Below are 17,506 nucleotides of genomic sequence, written 5' to 3'. Positions count from 1 at the left end.
CTAGTCACTTTTTAAAAATTGCTTGATTGACACTTCTCATCTGGTGCTTAGTCCTGTAAGCCCCTCCGTCTTTTGGCCTTGTGCCGTACACAAACCTCTTTATGCTTTGACAGTAGGGTTGCCAACTGCTGAACCCGTGTTAAGTATGAGAATAGTCTTAATCATCAGAAAGAACTTCAGCTCCAAGCCATGAACTGTTTTACTTAGGTCACACTTCTTAACAGGTTTGGCCTACTTAGGCATAGCCAAACTTGGCCCTCCAGATGTTCTGGGACTGCAACTCCCATCATCCCTGACCACTGGCACTGTTAGCTAGGGATGATGGGAGCTGTAGTCCAAAAACATCTGGAGGGCCAATTTTGGCCATGTCTGGTCTACTTGCATCTCTCTCAATTGCTGGCCCTCCAATAACCAAATTTGCTAGCATCACCTTTGATTCTGCCGGCATGCTCATTTTAGGCCTGCACCAAAGATCTCAATTTCCCCCCTCTTATATATGTTCTGTTTAGGTACCATTAGAGAGAACACCACTAGGGCTGTGAGTGTTGGCAATAAGGAGCGGGAGATAAATACTTTAAATCAAAATAATGACTTCTTATCTCATCCTCTCGGTCAAAATGCTAATTATGGCCATGTGGAATACATCCAACCAATGGGAGTAACTATATTAGCAAGGGATGACCATTTCTCCCCTGAGTTCCATGCCATCCCTCTGAGGAATTAACAGGCAGGGAGAATATATCATGCCCACATTTTCAGATAATTTGTTTTCCAGGTAGACAAGTTTCCATGCCCTCACCCAGACAGTATTCAACAGCATTCATAACGGCAGCCATTCTTCAGGTACTAGAATGTTTTCTGACAAAAAAAGTGCAAATTTTATTTTCTGCTTTCAGATTGGTTGATACATTGGACCTGATCTTGTTCGTAGATCACACCCACTTGCCTCCGTGCTTCATCAGAGATGGTTGCTATGATTTCACTCTCGTGTAAAGGCATGATAGGACTTTCCTTCAAACCTGCACAAAAGACAGGTTAATAGAACCTGGATTATTAGGTACAGTTCTGAGGTCTATTGGGTTTCAAAGTAGATTTAGACTGCAATCCTATGCACATTTTCCTGGGCCTGTAATAACGATGTAGGAAATGGGCCATTCATTAAGCTAATAAATATCCCTGTTTTAGCACAAATCTAAACTACTATCAAGTTATATAGGATCACATTTATGGCAGAGTTTTTAGGAAAGCCGTGTTAGTGGACAGAGGGGGATTTGCTGTGATGTCTATATGAAGCCTCCAGATTCAGGGCCAGTATGCCTCTGGGTAACAGTTGCTGGTGCGTAATATAGTGGGGGAGAGGTCTTTCCTTTCATGCACTGCTTGTGAGATGCTTGGAAGTTGAGGCGCCCCAATAAATTTTCTTGATTGAGCCAAGCAGCAAATGCTGCCTCAGCCAATCCCACACCATAAAGTGCAGGGCAGGGGCATATAGTGTCCAAGGTTGTTGAAGTGACTTTGGCACCTGAGGCAAAATATATAATTTATCCTGCAGGTGCCTCTCCCCTCCCTAGTATTAGGGTAAATTTCCAACAGCAATAAAACATTAAATAACTAATGACTTGCTGTCCTTTCATGTAATTTAAAATTTTGAAGGCTTGCTTTACCTCTGAATCTTTTGCCACCCAGATTTTGCTGAACTGCGACTCCCAGCAAGCAGAGCCCAATAGTCAGGGAAGATGGAAGGTGTAGTTCAGCAACATTCTGGAGGGCCAAAGGTTCCCCACACCTGACCTAATGGTAGGGCCAGCCCTCCTCGAGACACGTGGTTGCCCTCGCTGGTTAAGCTATTCACATTCCTCAAAAACACCACCTCCACAGGAGACTTACCCTTCAGTAGGCACAGCCGGACATGTTCAGCTTCGTATCGCAGCCCAATGTCGTGCTCGAAGAACAGCGGTTCAGGAGATGTTGGCAGGGGCCATTCCCACCGCTTTCCTTTGAGAAACATGACTGTGGGGCTGTTCATGTGGTTGGGGATCTAGAGAAAGAGAAGCAGCACACATTTTCTGATGGAAAGCAGAGAAGCTCTGGGATTTGCCGACTCTGTGAGAATCAGACTCCCATCTCCCTGATCAGTCTCAGCTAAGGGTGTCAGAATTCCAACAGAAATGGAGAAAGGAGTGGAATTTGCCCCGGTTGGCATTTTTGTTCCATGTGTGTGGATCAGAAATCAGGGTTCACTGCCATTCTGTGAGGTGAATGGGGAACATAAGCCGCTGCTGCTCAGAGGCAGAATTGCCAGAAACACCATTGGTATTGGTATTGCTGCCCTTTGGTTGGTAGGGGCCTGCCCTCGTCTGTGGGGTGTTGCAGCTGCTTGAGGAGTTCTCACTTCTGAGTAATATACATGTAGTCGGGTGAGGCGGCTCACACTGAGGACTTGCAACTTGCTAATGTCACCTAGCGAGTTCATGGCATGCAACTTATGAATCAGAGAGCCATTTGGCTGGCAGCTTGAATTCTACGGGAACTCTACCCAAGCCTAAAATCTCTCTCTGCTTCATTGTCCTTGCCATTTGGACTTCATTTCCCTCCAACATGACCAGTGGGGTGTAGATCCCTATTCAGCCACAAAACTCCCTGAATGACTTTGGGCGTCATCGTTCTACTTCACAGGGTTGTTGTGACTTTAAAAGTAGTGAGGGGCGGACCTATATATGCCGTCTTGGGAGGAAAATTTGATAGAGAAGTAAGTAATCCTAGTTTTTAAAAGTAAGTGCGCATCTTCCTCATCTTCATCATGTATAATACACTCGCCATTTATGAATCCACAATATTCCATGCTATGGGTGGGCAGACTGGAGATGGTATCCTACTATATGATTTGCAGTAAATTCACATGGGTTTCCAACTTCTACTAGCTTATCTATAGTAACAACAAAAATTGTGTCTGTCCTGTTCTCCCTGAAGTTTGGTATTTAAAATTCTTCATCTCGAAGTAACTCAGGTGCAGATTTTATAGCATATCTATCCCACGGTATGGATCACAGAGTACAGGAGGCCACTGGCTCTGTCTCGCTGAACCACCATTTTGTACACCCGAGCCTCCATTTTGTACCTGTCGGTGGTTCTTGTGCTTCTCGTAAAGTAAACAAAGCCCACCTGACAAGTCAAGCATCTGCCCACCACTTAACCAAGTACCTTGATGATCCCATCAGTTCCCCCAATTAATGCCTCTCCTGGTAGATCGATCATCATGGTGCAATTAAGCACAGCCTGCCGGTTCCCTGAGTAGTTGAGGACGATGCCAACAGTTTCATCCGCTCCTGGGAAGCACAGAAAAGGATGTAATGCAGCACTAATCCATATCTCCCAAACATTAATTATAGCCCTAGGGCTCCCACAAACTCCACTTTCTTCACCCCACTGTAGCAGCCTCACCTGACTCAAGTAGGAACCCTGAGGCTGTAATGCTTTGTGGTTTCTCAGGCCCAAAAATCATTGATGCAAACTGAATGAGGTAGCAGCCCAAGTCCAGAATGACGCCTCCACCCAGTTTCTTATCCACCAGCCTTGGGATGTCATCCATCCGAAAGCCTAGTTGAGCTCGAAGCACCCTCAAGTCCCCAAGATCCTTCTTACTTAGCAGAGTGCGGATCTGCTCGGATACAGGGAAGAATCTTGTCCAGAAGCCCTGGAAGAGATGGAGGCTAAGTTATACCCTGCATTTCCACTCGGGAAAAGAAAGAGGGAGTGGGTATGAAGAACAATTTGGCATTCCATGCAGTGTTTCAGAATTTCAGGAACTTCAGCCTGTGTGTCATACTAACAAGTGTCTCAGCAAACCAAGTTTCTAGTCCTTAAGATATTTAAACGTGTGTGGTCAATGCCTGGTGCAAACTGTAAAACTAAGAGAAGGCTGAGAAGCGGGTGAATCTTCTGAATTTTTTATTTATTTATTTGCCCCTCCACAGTGACTAGTGTTTAATGCAAGGGTCAGCAAACTTTTTCAGCAGGGGGCCAGTTCACTGTCCCTCAGACCTTGTGGGGGCCGGACTATATTTTGAAAAAAACAACAAATACGGTAAATGAAAGAATTCCTATGCCCCACAAAGAACCCAGAAATGCTTTTTAAATAAAAGCACGCATTCTACTCATGTAAAAACACGCCGATTCCCAGACTGTCCGCGGGCCGGATTTAGAAGGTGATTGGGCCGGATCTGGCCCCCGGGCCTTAGTTTGCCTACCCATGGTTTAATGTGTTAGGTGCACTGCAATTTTAGGTAAGAATAAAACAAACAAGCCCATTGGCTTATAAATCCAGCAAATAAAGCACTAGACTGGCTAGGGAGAGCCAGTATAGTGTAGTAACTGGCAGGAGATAAAACTGAAAAAATAAGTGGGATGTATGGAAAAGAAAGAGTAATTCAAACTTGTGAACGTACTAAAGAACAGGATTTGGGGAAGAGCCATTGCTCAGTGGCAGAGTGTCTGCCTTGAGTGCAGAAGGTCGGTCAGATTCAATCCCTGGCAGCTCCAGATAGGGCTGGTTGAGAACTTTGCCTGAAACCCTGGACAGCTACTGTCAGTCAGACGATATTGAGCTAGATGGACCATTGGCCTGATTTGGTATAAGGCAGCTTCCAATGTAAAAGGTAAAGGGACCCCTGACCATTAGGTCCAGTCGTGACCGACTCTGGGGTTGCGGCGCTCATCCTGCTTTATTGGCCGAGGGAGCCAGCTTCCAGGTCATGTGGCCAGCATGACTAAGCCGCTTCTGGTGAACCAGAGCAGTGCACAGAAACGACGTTTACCTTCCCGCTGGTGTGGTACCTATTTATCTACTTGCACTTAGGGGTGCTTTCAAACTGCTAGGTTGGCAGGAGCTAGGACCGAGTAATGGGAGCTCACCCCGTCGCGGGGATTCGAACCGCCAACCTTCTGATTGGCAAGTCCTAGGCTCTGTGGTTTAACCCACAGCGCCACCCGCGTCCCTAGCTTCCAATGTAGAATGTGCAAATCATTCTTTTCATTATTTATCCAAGTTGGAGAATCCTCATACCGATTTCAATTCTATCCTGGCAATCATAAGGGCTTGAAACTTCAGGGTGTGTTATAAATTGAAATAAAAAGGTGGAATTTGGCTACACTCGCTCACCTCTTTGCCTAAGGCGGGAGATGAACTGGAAGAACAAGGAGGGAGGGAATGCAGGAGGCTGGGGAGAAAATGAGCAGGGAGTGCAGTAATATATATGGGTTTATTGGAGTCAAGATCTACAAAAGCAAATGTGCAGGATTAGCAGCATGTGGCTGGAAATCAGTGACAGCCCAGACTGCTAACAGTCTTGCCAGGACCTTGCCCCAGAGTTCACATGGTAAAGGTTGCAATGTCAGCTTGCAACTTGCAAAACTTTAAGCTTGCCACATTTATTAGACTGCCAGTTTGCTGAAATTCAGCAGACAAAACATTCCTCCTCACTATGTCTGCAATCACAAGGGAGAGCTGCACCTGTTGAATTTCTTCCTGCTGCACAGTATCTCTATGGGAGTGTAGCCAGAAGATGATCGGTGGGGACAACTCTGGTTCCTGCATTTTTCAGAGCAGCTTAATTGAGTTCTCTTGCTAGCAGTTAACTGCAATTCCTTTGGTAGCTAGATATCTAAAAGAGAATCTCATCGCTTATATATCCAGCTGATCACCATGCTCTGCAGGAGAGGGCCTTCTGTAAATATCATCTCATTTGGAGGTCCATTCTGTACAATGCAAGAATCGAACCTTTAGCATAGTGACACCTACCTTTTAGAAATCCCTCCCATTCTATGTCAGCCAGGAGCCGTCTCTGTTTGTAAGGTAATTTGGGCCCGTGTTGTATAGGGCCATATGAATTAACACAAGACCCTTGAACCTGTTACCAATTTATCAGTCTTCCCATTACCAGAAATTGTGATTTGTTGCTTTCTAATAAGCCAGTATCGGCAAACGCCAGCAACAAACCACAGCTTTAAGATTGGCTAGCAATCATCAAACAAACCATGATCCCTGGTTGAGATGTAACAGGAAACTAAGGCTTCCCAGTTGCAACAGGGGAGGAATGTGCAATAGCATAGTGCTCATTCACAGTAAACCATAATTAGCTAGAAAGGCCACCTCTAGACTGTCAGTAATTTGCTGGACGGATTCAACTGTTTACCAGAAATTTAGGTTTTGCACAATGAAAGTGGATTAAAATATTCTGTTGCTCTTGTACGACAAATCCACTTTTTATTTTTTTAAAAAAGGACTTCTTGCAGTTAGGAAAGTGATGCATAAATGTAGTAAAAACTGTGGGATAAACAACTGATTAACAGAAAGATGTAGAACCACTGGGCAAACAAATCAGATGAGTGCTCATTGCCATATAACCTCAGTGCAAACCAATCAAAATGAATGTTCAATGAAGACCAGACGTAGCCTAACCTCTGTGTAAGCTTTGTGCAAGCAAATCAGCATGAATGTTCAATAAACAGGCAGAAATAGGACTTGAACCCATATCTTGCAGACAATCTCCACTCTTTTTCTGCTGTATCACACTGCTTCCCATGTTGCCTCAATATTTCCTACCTCCATGAGGAACACATTGTTCTCTTTGGCCACTTGTACCATGTCCCAGACTTCTGCTGCATTCATGCCCATGGGTTTTTCACACAGGACGTTCTTCTTCGCACGGAGGAAGAGGAGGACGAGTGCATGATGCTGAGTATGGACCGACCCCACATAGACCACGTCTGAAAGAGGGATCCCGGCAGATGGGGAGCAGAAAATGGGGAGCAAAGCAAAAATTTAGCTACAAAACCTGTAGGCTCAACCTCAGTCTGTTTTCTGTGGCCTGAAACTAGTGAAATGATAAAGGTGTTTCTGAGCAAATGTAGAGAGCATTCCCTCACCACTAACTATCACAGCCAACCCCTCAAAGATCCGGGATTAGTGGGCAAAGCTTCTATGTTAGAAGGTGGGACTTTCCATGGTAACTTGAACCCCACCACTACGAAACCACCAGAGGGAAACCAAGAATCTGAGTTTTGCTCCTTATTCTGGCTGGGTTCCAGATCCTGAGAAGGCTGGAGTATGTTTAATATAGGGGTCTGTTTAATATAGCAGCCTATGGGCCTGGCCTGATCCAGCCCACACAGCCTTCCCAACTGAGCCACCAGCATCTCACTGTCTTCTCAGCTGCTTAGCAATCTGTCCATGGGGAGGCGGAATGGCCTTCCCCTTCTCCATGTGCTGATCATTTAGCTTCTGTTCTGCTCTGCATGAAAAGGACTGTCTTTCCTCATAGCACAGTCCTTCCATGCAGCTTCTTCATGGAGAAAGAGAGACATCTATTTTCCTCTGACTTCTGTGCTGAACTGGGAAGAGGAAACTCCTGTTTCTCACACAGCTCTGTCTAGAAATGCCACCATCTCCTCATAGAGCTGTGGGTTGAAGGGCTATTTGAGCTGAGCCGAGCTATTGTATTTCTATGCTGCTTTTCATTCAAATGAATCTCAAAGCGGCTTACAAACAATAAATAACAATAACACAATAAAGCAGAATAGAACAAATACAACATAAATCATATAAAATAATTAACGAATCTGCAACAAAATGATTGCAACCTGTAAAACACTATTAACAGAAAATAAGCGAAACATCATGATTACAGCAAAAGTAATGTTATGTGATTAACAAATCAACATTTATAATGTATAAAACAATATTAACAACTCCAACAAATAGCAACTAAAAAATATAAGCTAAGCGCTGTTAAGTTCACTCCCCTATGCCTCATAATCTTTCACTCTATTCAGTGCATTAAAATACACATAAGATACACATAATGCCATTGTTAAGCAAGCTCAGCAGTCTGACCTGCTATGAGACAGCTTCTTATTGTTCTTTTGCAGAGTCATTGAGAGATGTGTACAAGGGACAGAGAGAGGGTGGTGTCTGATGTCTTCCTGCCTGAAAGCTGTTTCTAGTTTGATATCCAGATTCCATTAGAACAGCCTTCCCTAATTTGGTACCCTCAAGATGGGTACAACTCCCATTATCCCTGACTCTGGGCGTGGGTGCTGGTTGGGCCTGATGGGAGGCATAATCCAGAACACCTAGAGGGCACCAAGCTGGGGAAGCTGCCTGAGAAGATCACACCTCATTCCCCTTTCCCCACTCATGACCACTTGGGCTGATTTTCCAAGCTCCATCCGCCTCACCTATGTCAGGGTCCTCTGCCAATTCCTCGTACGATCCATAGGCCTTAGGAATATTATGCTGCTTGGCATATTCCTCAGAGCGCTTGAGGTCTCGAGAAGCGATGGCGGCTACCTGGGGAGGGAAGAGCCAGCCTATGAGACAAGAGATCATGATTGACAGAGCCTCACGTCACCCTAGTTTGTAACTGAATGTCAAAGTAAGTTACAAACTGATCACTTTTTGTACCATCACAAGAATGATAAGAGTCTGCTTTAGAGTGAGTCAGCATTGGCCCATCTAGCTTTAATATTGTCTGCACTGACAGGCAGCGACTCCAGGGTTTCAGTCAGGGCAGGGGTATGGGAAGGAGGAGGTGGGGGGGCCGCCCTGGGTGTCACCCTGAGGGGGGAGGTGTCAAAATGGCAGCCAGCCAAGAGCTACACTCACTGTAGGGCAGCCAAGGGCGCATGCGTGCTGTCATTATGGGCACTGCTCAAGTGCCGTTGCTATTGGTGCCGCATGTGTGCCATCTGTATCAGTAGTGTGCATGCGCCGCCGGGCGGTTTGCCCCACCCCTGTGGGTGGTTTGCCCTGCTCCTCGACACCTCGCCCCAGGTGCTGGAGAGCCTTCCTTCGCCACAGAGTCAGAGACCTCTTCCCCCATCCCTACTTGGAGATGTCAGGAATTGAACTTGGGACCTTCTGCATGCAAAGCAGTTCCTCTCATAGCTGTCAAGTGTCCCTTATTTGGCGGGACAGTTCCTTATCCCAGCGCCATATCCCGCTGCTGTCCCTTATTAATGAGGCTTCATTTGGCTGCTGGCTGGGCTTTCTGCCTTTGGCTCAGAGGAGCTCAGAAGTTGAACATATCTGTGCCTGGAAAATCCTTTATTTTGGCTGCTGGTCTCTTATTTTCAAGGCTGCTGGTCTCTTATTTTCAAATCTGTAAGTTGACAGCTATGGGTCCTCTGCCTACTGAGCTATGGCCCCTTTCAAAAGTCAATATAAAGAATGGTTTCTTTCACCCTCAACTCATGTGAGTGATGATAGTGCCCTTTGGTGATTATGAGTACAGAAGCAGGGAACAGCTGCTCTTTTTGCAGCATTTGGCTGTAATGTGCATCAAGTTCTGACAACTCCCGAATCTCGAGGTGTGGCTCCTAGGAGGGATTTCATGCTTGCCTGAGGTGAAGAGGGATCTGTATAAGGCTGCACATCTCAAACCCAGGAACCCAGGTGGGTGATGAAGAGAGGGAGCAGCTTTGCAAAACTAAAACTTGTGTCTCTAAGCTTCAGGGAAATGCCAGGATCAGGGGCAGGTGGATGGGCTTTGTCAGCAAGTGAGAAGTGTGGCGTGCACAAATGTTTAGCAATGAGATGTATAAATGCTGCACAATCAGATCAGGATGAATGCTCATTATCACATAACAACACCACAAACAAATAAGAACGAATGCTTAATAAGAAACTGGCACCATCTAACTTATGTGGAAGCTTTGTGCAAGCAAATTAGGATGAACGCTTAGTAATCAGATCATACGGAGGAGATCGTTTGGAATCTTTCTGTGTTTTGTTTTGTCTGTTTGAATAAGATACCCATCAGAGCTTGAAGAAGATGACGCCCTTGAGCTGAGAGAAGGAAGAAGAGAGGTAGCAGAAATAACAGCTGGCAGTTTTTCAAAGGCAAGAGACAGAGATTTGCGAGCTTTTAGCTGATGTTAGCTGAAACTGGGGGTGTAGCCTTGGGTGGATGCCCAAAATGCACTTTTCTCATGAAGACATCTTTTTTCTTGAAGAAGTGGCAGTCGTGCTCTGCTTGTTGTTGTTGTTTTTGTCAGTTGGTTAAAAGAAAAGACTACTACTCAGAACTGCAACAAAATGTTGCAGTGTGAACTGCTGCTTTTCAAGACGCCAGCTACTCTTTCCCTTGTAACCCTTTCTACTCTGGAGAGCTGCTTCTAGGCAGTGGAGACAGGCTAGCCCAACCTTTGCCGGCCTGCTGCCCTCCAGATGTTTTGGAGGGCACCAGGTTGGTAGAGCCTGGCCTAGACGAAACCATGTGCTGACAATCCTGAGCTAGATGGACCAAGTGGTTTGACTTGGTATAAGGGAGCTCCCTGATAGATCACACAGACCATGCATACAGGTTCACATAGAAAGTGTTCTATGGAAGCAAAGTGGCCGAGACTGGAGCACCAGCAGTCAAAGAAAGTGATGGTTCCTGGAATGGCAGGTCAGGAGAACAGCAGCCCATCATGTGCTGAAATACAACTGCTGTTGGGGGTTCCACCCCTGCACTTCTTGGTTTTAAGTTACATTTATACCCCACCTTTCCTCCAAGGAGCTCAAGGCGACGTGCATGGCAATCCCCTCCCCATGTTATCCTCACAGTAACCCTGTGAGATAGAGATTGAAAGACCATGAATGGCCCAAGGACACCCAGTAAGCTTTATGGTTGAGCCATTCAACACTCTAACCCAGTTTCCCCCCTCAAAGTTGGGTCCTCAGCTGTTGTTGGACTACAACTCCCATTATCCCTAGCTGGCAGGGCCAGTAGTCAGGGAGAGTGGGAGTTGAAATCCAACAGCAGCAGGAAACCCAAGTCTGAGAAACACTGCTGTAACCACTACGCCACGTTCGCTCTCATTGTCAGCACTTAATTTATGGCAGGACACCTGTGTCTTTTAACATCCGCCTGCGAAGCAGAAACAGAGAAGGCAGGGGCTTTTGAGGCACGAGAAACCTCCCTACACCATGTTAAACCGCTGGTCCATGTCACTCGTTCGGTATTGTCGGCACTGACTGTCTGCAGCTTTCCAGGGTTCCAGGCAGGGAGCCTATCCCAGCCCTAGCAGGATACACCAGACATGGAGCTTGGGAACTTCTGTATGCAAAGCATGAGCCCCACAGCTGAGCTTATAACCAAGCTTCCCCTCAAAGAAAATGGGGCAATTTGTCCCTCTACCACACTGTTCTCTACTCTGACTGGCAGCTGTTCTTCCAGGTCTTTCTCCAGAAAGTAATTCTTTTTCCAGAATCACTCCATGAGAATCTTTTTTTAAAAAATATAACTGGCAATAACAGAGATAGAACTTCTGCCTGTAAAAACCACGTAAAGGGTAAAGGTAAAGGGACCCCTGACCATTAGGTCCAGTCGTGACCGACTCTGGGGTTGCGGTGCTCATCTCACTTTATTGGCCGAGGGAGCCGGCGTACAGTTTCCGGGTCATGTGGCCAGCATGACTAAGCCGCTTCTGGCGAACCAGAGCAGTGCGCGGAAACGCCGTTTCCCTTCCCACCGGAGCGATACCTATTTATCTACTTGCACTTTGACGTGCTTTCAAACTGCTAGGTTGGCAGGAGCAGGGACCGAGCAACGGGAGCTCACCCCGTCGTGGGGATTCGAACCGCGACCTTCTGATCAGCAAGCCCTAGGCTCTGTGGTTTAACCCAAAGCACCACCCGCATCCCCACAAAAACCACATGCTCCACTGCAAAGCTAAGGTCCCTCACTTTTCTAGCATGGGGAGGGAAAGCTTTGCCAGCTACATTTCTAGCGACAGGGAGCTCTTAATGGCACAGAAGCTCTCACAGAAGAAAGCTGGCAATTCTATCCGCAAAGTGTGACAGAATCTGGTTTTGGCTCCCCTGTGCCCCCATGCCACCCACCCACCCCATTCATTCCAGGCCTGTTATCCAACCTTGTGATCCACTGCCGGCAAAGTCTTCAAGGCCACGATGAAATCGTGGCTGATCTTCCCAGCGGAGCAGATCCCCCAACGGAGAGCCATTTTGAATTCCTGAAGCGATGCGGCGGAGAGGTGCTGTTCCTTCTGCCTGTTTTCTTCAGGAGGGTGCAGCAGTTTGTCACTCAGCTGCCCACACAGAGGGCTGAGGCTTAGCGTAAAGAGGCAGGCTGGGGAGCCCAAGGGCAGGTAGAGGCCTGCTTGCCTACTTCCAGAAGTGTTCGCACAGGTGAGAAGAGGAATGAGGCAGTGATGCACAGGACAGGGAGGAGGAATCCTGGCTTTTCAGGGCAAGCGCGTGGGGTGAACACATGACCAGCGCTACCTTATACTGAGTCAGGGCACTGATCCATCTAGCCTGGTAGGGTGTATTTTGAGTATGGGCCATTTCAAGGTAAATCTGTGTAATATGCACTTTCCTAAACAACAAAGGCATCCTTTGAAATTCTCCGAATTTTGCCATGCCAGGTAAAGTGCGCAAAAAAAAAGTGTTTTCAAAGGTCCATAAGAATTGCAACAATTCATGAAAATAATGTTCAAAATTGCATCATGTTGCATTTCAAGGTAAATCTGTGTAATCTGCACTTTCCGAAACAACAAAGGCATCCTTTGAAATTCTCCGAATTTTGCCATGCCAGGTAAAGTGCGCAAAAAAAAAAGTGTTTTCAAAGGTCCATAAGAATTGCAAGAATTCGTGAAAATAACGTTCAAAAATTACATCACATCAGCAGAAATTGTTCTGCAAATGTCTGTATATTAGGCAACGTTACATACAACCATGTATATACATATATTGGGAGAAATTCCTACGAAAATGCGTGTGAATTTTCATGCGGACTTAAAAAACAAACAAACCCAAAAACCTGATGTGGAGATTGGGGTTGGGGGGAGAGAATGAGAAACTGAGGGAACCCAAACTTGACAGTTTCCCCCACCCCCAATTCTGAACCTGATTGCTATTCAGGAATTCAGAGAGGGTGGGATTGGGCCCTTCCCCCAGCCTTGGCGCTTGAGATTCTTTACAGTGGTACCTCAGGTTAAGTACTTAATTTGTTCCGGAGGTCCGCACTTAACCTGAAACTGTACTTAACCTGAAGCACCACTTTAGCTAATGGGGCCTCCTGCTGCTGCCGCGCCATTGGAGCATGATTTCTGTTCTCATCCTGAAGCAAAGTTCTTAACCTGAAGCACTATTTCTGGGTTAGCGGAGTCTGTAACCTGAAGCGTATGTAACCTGAAGCGTATGTAACCCGAGGTACCACTGTACTGTAAATGGAGATGTAAGAAACTGAAACATGGACCATCTCTCTCAGTGCTCCGTCATGAAGCTACAGGCCCTTTCCCTTGATTTTTGAGGTTCAGTGGACATTTTGCACAGTTCAAGCAAGCATCTCCGCCCCCACCCAGCTGTCCATTACTGGCTCCCACCAGCAGGCAGCAAAACTGGGCAGCGGCTAAGTTCAGCAGACAGCACAGAGCTGCATAACAGGTAGAAATCAACTGACAAAGCTTTTTCTCAGTGATGCTGGCGAAAGCTTGTTTCCTGCTACTTAGGTTCTGTGTCTGTTACAGGCAGCAGTCTTCACCCTACGAATCGTCTTCTCTCTCCCAGCTCCTTCACTGCTTGCATTTCAGAGGGTAGTGAAAACTTTGCCATTTAATCAGGCTCTTGTGCCCTCCTAGTTATTTGCACAGTTGTGGGTTTCATTGTTTTCTGTCATTCCTTTCTCTCATCTTTCTTTGTTCTTACAATATTACTGAATGAGCGCTATTTGGATAATGTGTTTGTTTTTAATTGTTCTTAGGCTTTGTGTGTGTTTCATGGATCTGTATGTCACTTTGAGACTTTTTTCACAAATAAGTGAAAATAATAAAATAATAGTAATGATAATAATAATAATAATATATTTTATTGGGTTTAATTGTACACTGCTCTGCACTTTAGAAAGGAAGAAGAGATAAATAATTTAAATTAATCAATCAATCACTCAATTAGCTTTCTTTTTTCTTTTTTTATTATAATTCTTATGTTACATTAATAAACATCATCATATTACATCAAATCACAGGACTTGTTATACTATATACGTACAAGGATAATATACAAAAGGGGGGAAAAGGAAATATTCCAGAGTCATATATGTACCAACACTTTGGACTTCCTGTCAATCCCGTTGTATATTCCTTTTTTACAAATGAATGTACTCTTATTGTTATAAATTTCTTCACATTTTATCTAAGACATTCCTATATCAATATGTACCCTTGATCTTATTTCTCAACTCAATCTCTCTCCAAAGTCAATCGAATGCTAGCACAGATCGTGAACCCTTACTGTATATTTGAACATATATCTTATATCTATCCCACGTTTCCATAATTTTTTGTTTTGAGCTGTCTCTCAGGCTATTTGTCTACTACGCCATTTCAGTTACCTGTCCTCTCCTGCAACATCCCAGGGCTGGTTGCAGCAACATAATCATACAACTGAAAACAAACGTACGAGTTTATATACAATTATAAAAGCAAAGAAAACACCTCCAGAGAAAAGAAGTATCTTAACAGTCAAAGGCCACAGTAAAGAGGTGTGCTTTCAGCATATGAGGGAGGATGCGCAGTGAAGATGCTTGATGCACCTCTTCACCCTGCTCATTGCACCACTGGCAGAGGAAGGGGTGCGGGGGTGCGGTCTGCCCCAGGTGTCATCCCTGAAGGGGGTGACATCGCTGCCCCCCCCCGGGACGCTTGCCCCGCCCCTGCGGATGGCTCGTCTCACCCCCGGGTGCACAGCAACTAGTTCCGCCTCTGCATTGCACACTCCCTTTTCCCCATGAAACCCAGGCATCCTAGAACCTGTTTTTAATTAGAGGAATTAGCTTTGGAATATAGTGAGTCATTGTGAGGAACTTGCCTCTAGGCATGTGTGAAGTGCGTTGCTGTTCCTGCACCATTAATGCCATTATTCTCATCACCCCCAGATCTGAGGAAGCTGTGATAGGGTTTCTAGGTAAAAAGTGATGGTTGTTTCCTAGAAGGGTTGTCTTTTATGTCTCTCATTTGGTCATTTTTGTGACTAGCTTGATGAATAGTTCTGAAGCTTCTGCATACTATTTCCTAACAACTTGGTTGGTCTAAGCTTCCAATATACATAAAAATGTAACGCTGTCATCACACAGCTACTGTTGATTTTAAAATGGTAGTTTCGAACAACTGAAAAGCTTTGGATAAAGCTGTTTTTTCTGCAAGAGGGGTAGGTGGGATTGGCAAGCAATGTGAGCAGAGGTGCACCCCTTAGTCAGAACATAAGAAGACCGTGCTGGATCAGGCCAATGTCCCATCTAGTCCAGCATCCTATTTTTACTTTGGCCAGTCAGATGTCCATGGGAAGCCCAGAAACAGGACCCAACTCCCAAATTTTCCAGCAATTAGGATAATAATGGCAATGCGGATTTTGAAATTCTGAAATTCATAGTAGTGAGTGGAGCCCAACAACACTGAGCTGACTGCAGTACAGTGGTACCTCAAGTTACAGATGCTTCAGGTTACAGACTCCGCTAACCCAGAGATAGTATCTCAGGTTAAGAACTTTGCTTCAGGATGAGAACAGAAATCGCCCAGCGGCAGCAGTGGAACACCCCATTAGCTAAAGTGGTACCTTCAGGTTAAGAACGGACCTCCAGATCGAATTAAGTTATTAACCAGAGGTACCACTGTAACTTACTGGGCCGCCAGGAATTTGTGTCTTCTGTTTCCTTGTTCCTCCACACCCGCTCTCTTAAGATGGGTGGTTGCAAGATTTTATCTCTTAATCCCTCCCTTGTTGTTTTGTCAACCTTCTCCCTGGAAAAATGGGGTGCTAATTTTAATTTCAGGTGCCATCTGTTTTCCTGGCAGCAGCGATGCATTTTGCAACACCCAGGGTGTAAAGCCTGTGTCAAGCTTTGCCTTTAAACTGGCTTGATTAAAATTGCTCTGCTATCCAGACGCAATCTCCATTGAGTTCAATGAGATCTGCATCCTTGGACGGATCATTAGGAACAGTCTAAACACTCATTATTTCCTCCCAAACAAAACTTGGAATTGTGGGTGTCTTGAGAATACTTTAAGTATGCTGCAGAGAGCCTTGTGGGTGCGGCAGCCATGGTGTGTTGTACAGTGGTACCTCGGGTTACATACGCTTCAGGTTACGGACTCTGCAAACCCAGAAATAGTGCTTCAGGTTAAGAACTTTGCTTCAGGATGAGAACAGAAATCGTGCGGCAGCGGCAGCAGCAGGAGGCCCCATTAGCTAAAGTGGTACCTCAGGTTAAGAACAGTTTCAGGTTAAGAACGGACCTCCAGAACAAATTAAGTTCTTAACCTGAGGTACCACTGTACTTCTGTAGGTGTGTACTGAGAGATTCTATTAGAAACATATCCTTGCTGACTAGAGCTCTCAAGATCTTTTGGACTACAATTTCCAAACACCTTGAGAGCTGTAATCGGAGCTGCTGGGCTCTGCAGTCTAAAGCATCAGGGGAGGGGGGACCAGGATGGCAAAGGCTGCTCTAGAAGACCTATTTATTTCTACTTCCCTTAATCTTGTTCCCCACACACACACCTACACAAGCTCAAATAAAAGCCAAGCCTTTTTGATCTGTAGTGTGACTGTTCCTTCTCTGATGACACTAGACAGCCAAAGTTTGTTGCCTTCAGCAATCTTGCAAAGCGACTGTGACACCTGGGCTCACAGAGCCCATTATGTCCCAATAGCCCAAACCTAATCCATTATTCTAGGTGTTTCCCCATGCTATTCTATTGAAATATTAATTTTTCACAGCGCAATCTTATTCAAGTCCCGTTGAATACAATGGAGCGTTTTCTGATTGCCACCACCTTTGTCATCTCAAACATTTTGCATGAAGATCCCCAGGCAACTTTCTCCCTAATCTTACAATAGCTCCTTTCTTTAATCTTCTTAAATTCTTGCCAGCGCCCAAATTGGTTGGCTGGGATGAAATCTTACAGGCTCCGATGGTGTAGCCTGGCACAAACCATTCCATAAAAAGATGCTGAACGACTGACACTGTTGTTGCACCTGCAGACCAGGGAAAAGCACTGAAAACAGCTCTGTCCGGCACCTCTTGTGGTGTAGTGGTTAAGAGCGGTAGACTCGTAATCTGGTGAACCGGGTTCGCGTTTCCGCTCCTCCACATGCAGCTGCTGGGTGACCTTGGACCAGTCACACTTCTCTGAAGTCTCTCAGCCCCACTCACCTCACAGAGTGTTTGTTGTGGGGGAGGAAGGGAAAGGAGATTGTTAGCCGCTTTGAGACCCCTTAGGGGAGTAATAAAGTGGGATATCAAATCCAAACTCCTCTTCCTCCATTTTGTGTGCTGTTACATAAATGCTTTTCAAAGGGTGACCTGCCTAACTGCTGGAGTAAGCTGGTATTGACATTAATAATCATACTGTCAGCCTATTGGTCCGTCTCGCTCAGTAGTGTTTACTTTCCAGGTTTTGGGGTGGGGGTGGGGGTCCTCTCCCTGTCCTACCTGGAGATGCT

General features: G+C 45.6%; 1 protein-coding gene and 1 long non-coding RNA gene across 2 annotated transcripts in view; both read right to left on the bottom strand.

Moving 5' to 3' along the window:
- Positions 1-854: 854 nt before the first annotated feature.
- LOC310829464 (trans-1,2-dihydrobenzene-1,2-diol dehydrogenase-like) lies at positions 855-12,214 on the bottom strand. The gene is made up of 7 exons (XM_083707972.1): positions 11,917-12,214; positions 8,236-8,347; positions 6,602-6,765; positions 3,442-3,694; positions 3,202-3,326; positions 1,888-2,038; positions 855-1,019 (listed from the first exon to the last, which is right to left on the bottom strand). Exons 1-7 carry the CDS (start codon positions 12,004-12,006, stop codon positions 880-882), a joined length of 1,035 nt encoding a protein of 344 aa, XP_083564098.1. The 5' UTR covers positions 12,007-12,214; the 3' UTR covers positions 855-879.
- Positions 12,215-16,130: 3,916 nt separating this feature from the next.
- LOC310829487 overlaps positions 16,131-17,506 on the bottom strand; it is a 122,937-nt gene continuing 121,561 nt past the window's right edge. The window contains exon 4 of the long non-coding RNA XR_014557280.1: positions 16,131-16,296. This is a non-coding gene — a long non-coding RNA (uncharacterized lncRNA). The remainder of the gene's footprint in view (positions 16,297-17,506) is intronic.

Source organism: Podarcis gaigeae (assembly GCF_964106915.1).
Source record: "Podarcis gaigeae genome assembly, chromosome: 13".
NCBI lineage: Eukaryota > Metazoa > Chordata > Lepidosauria > Squamata > Lacertidae > Podarcis > Podarcis gaigeae.
Note: the sequence above shows the minus strand (reverse complement) of the source record. Positions and strands in the feature narration are given on the sequence as shown.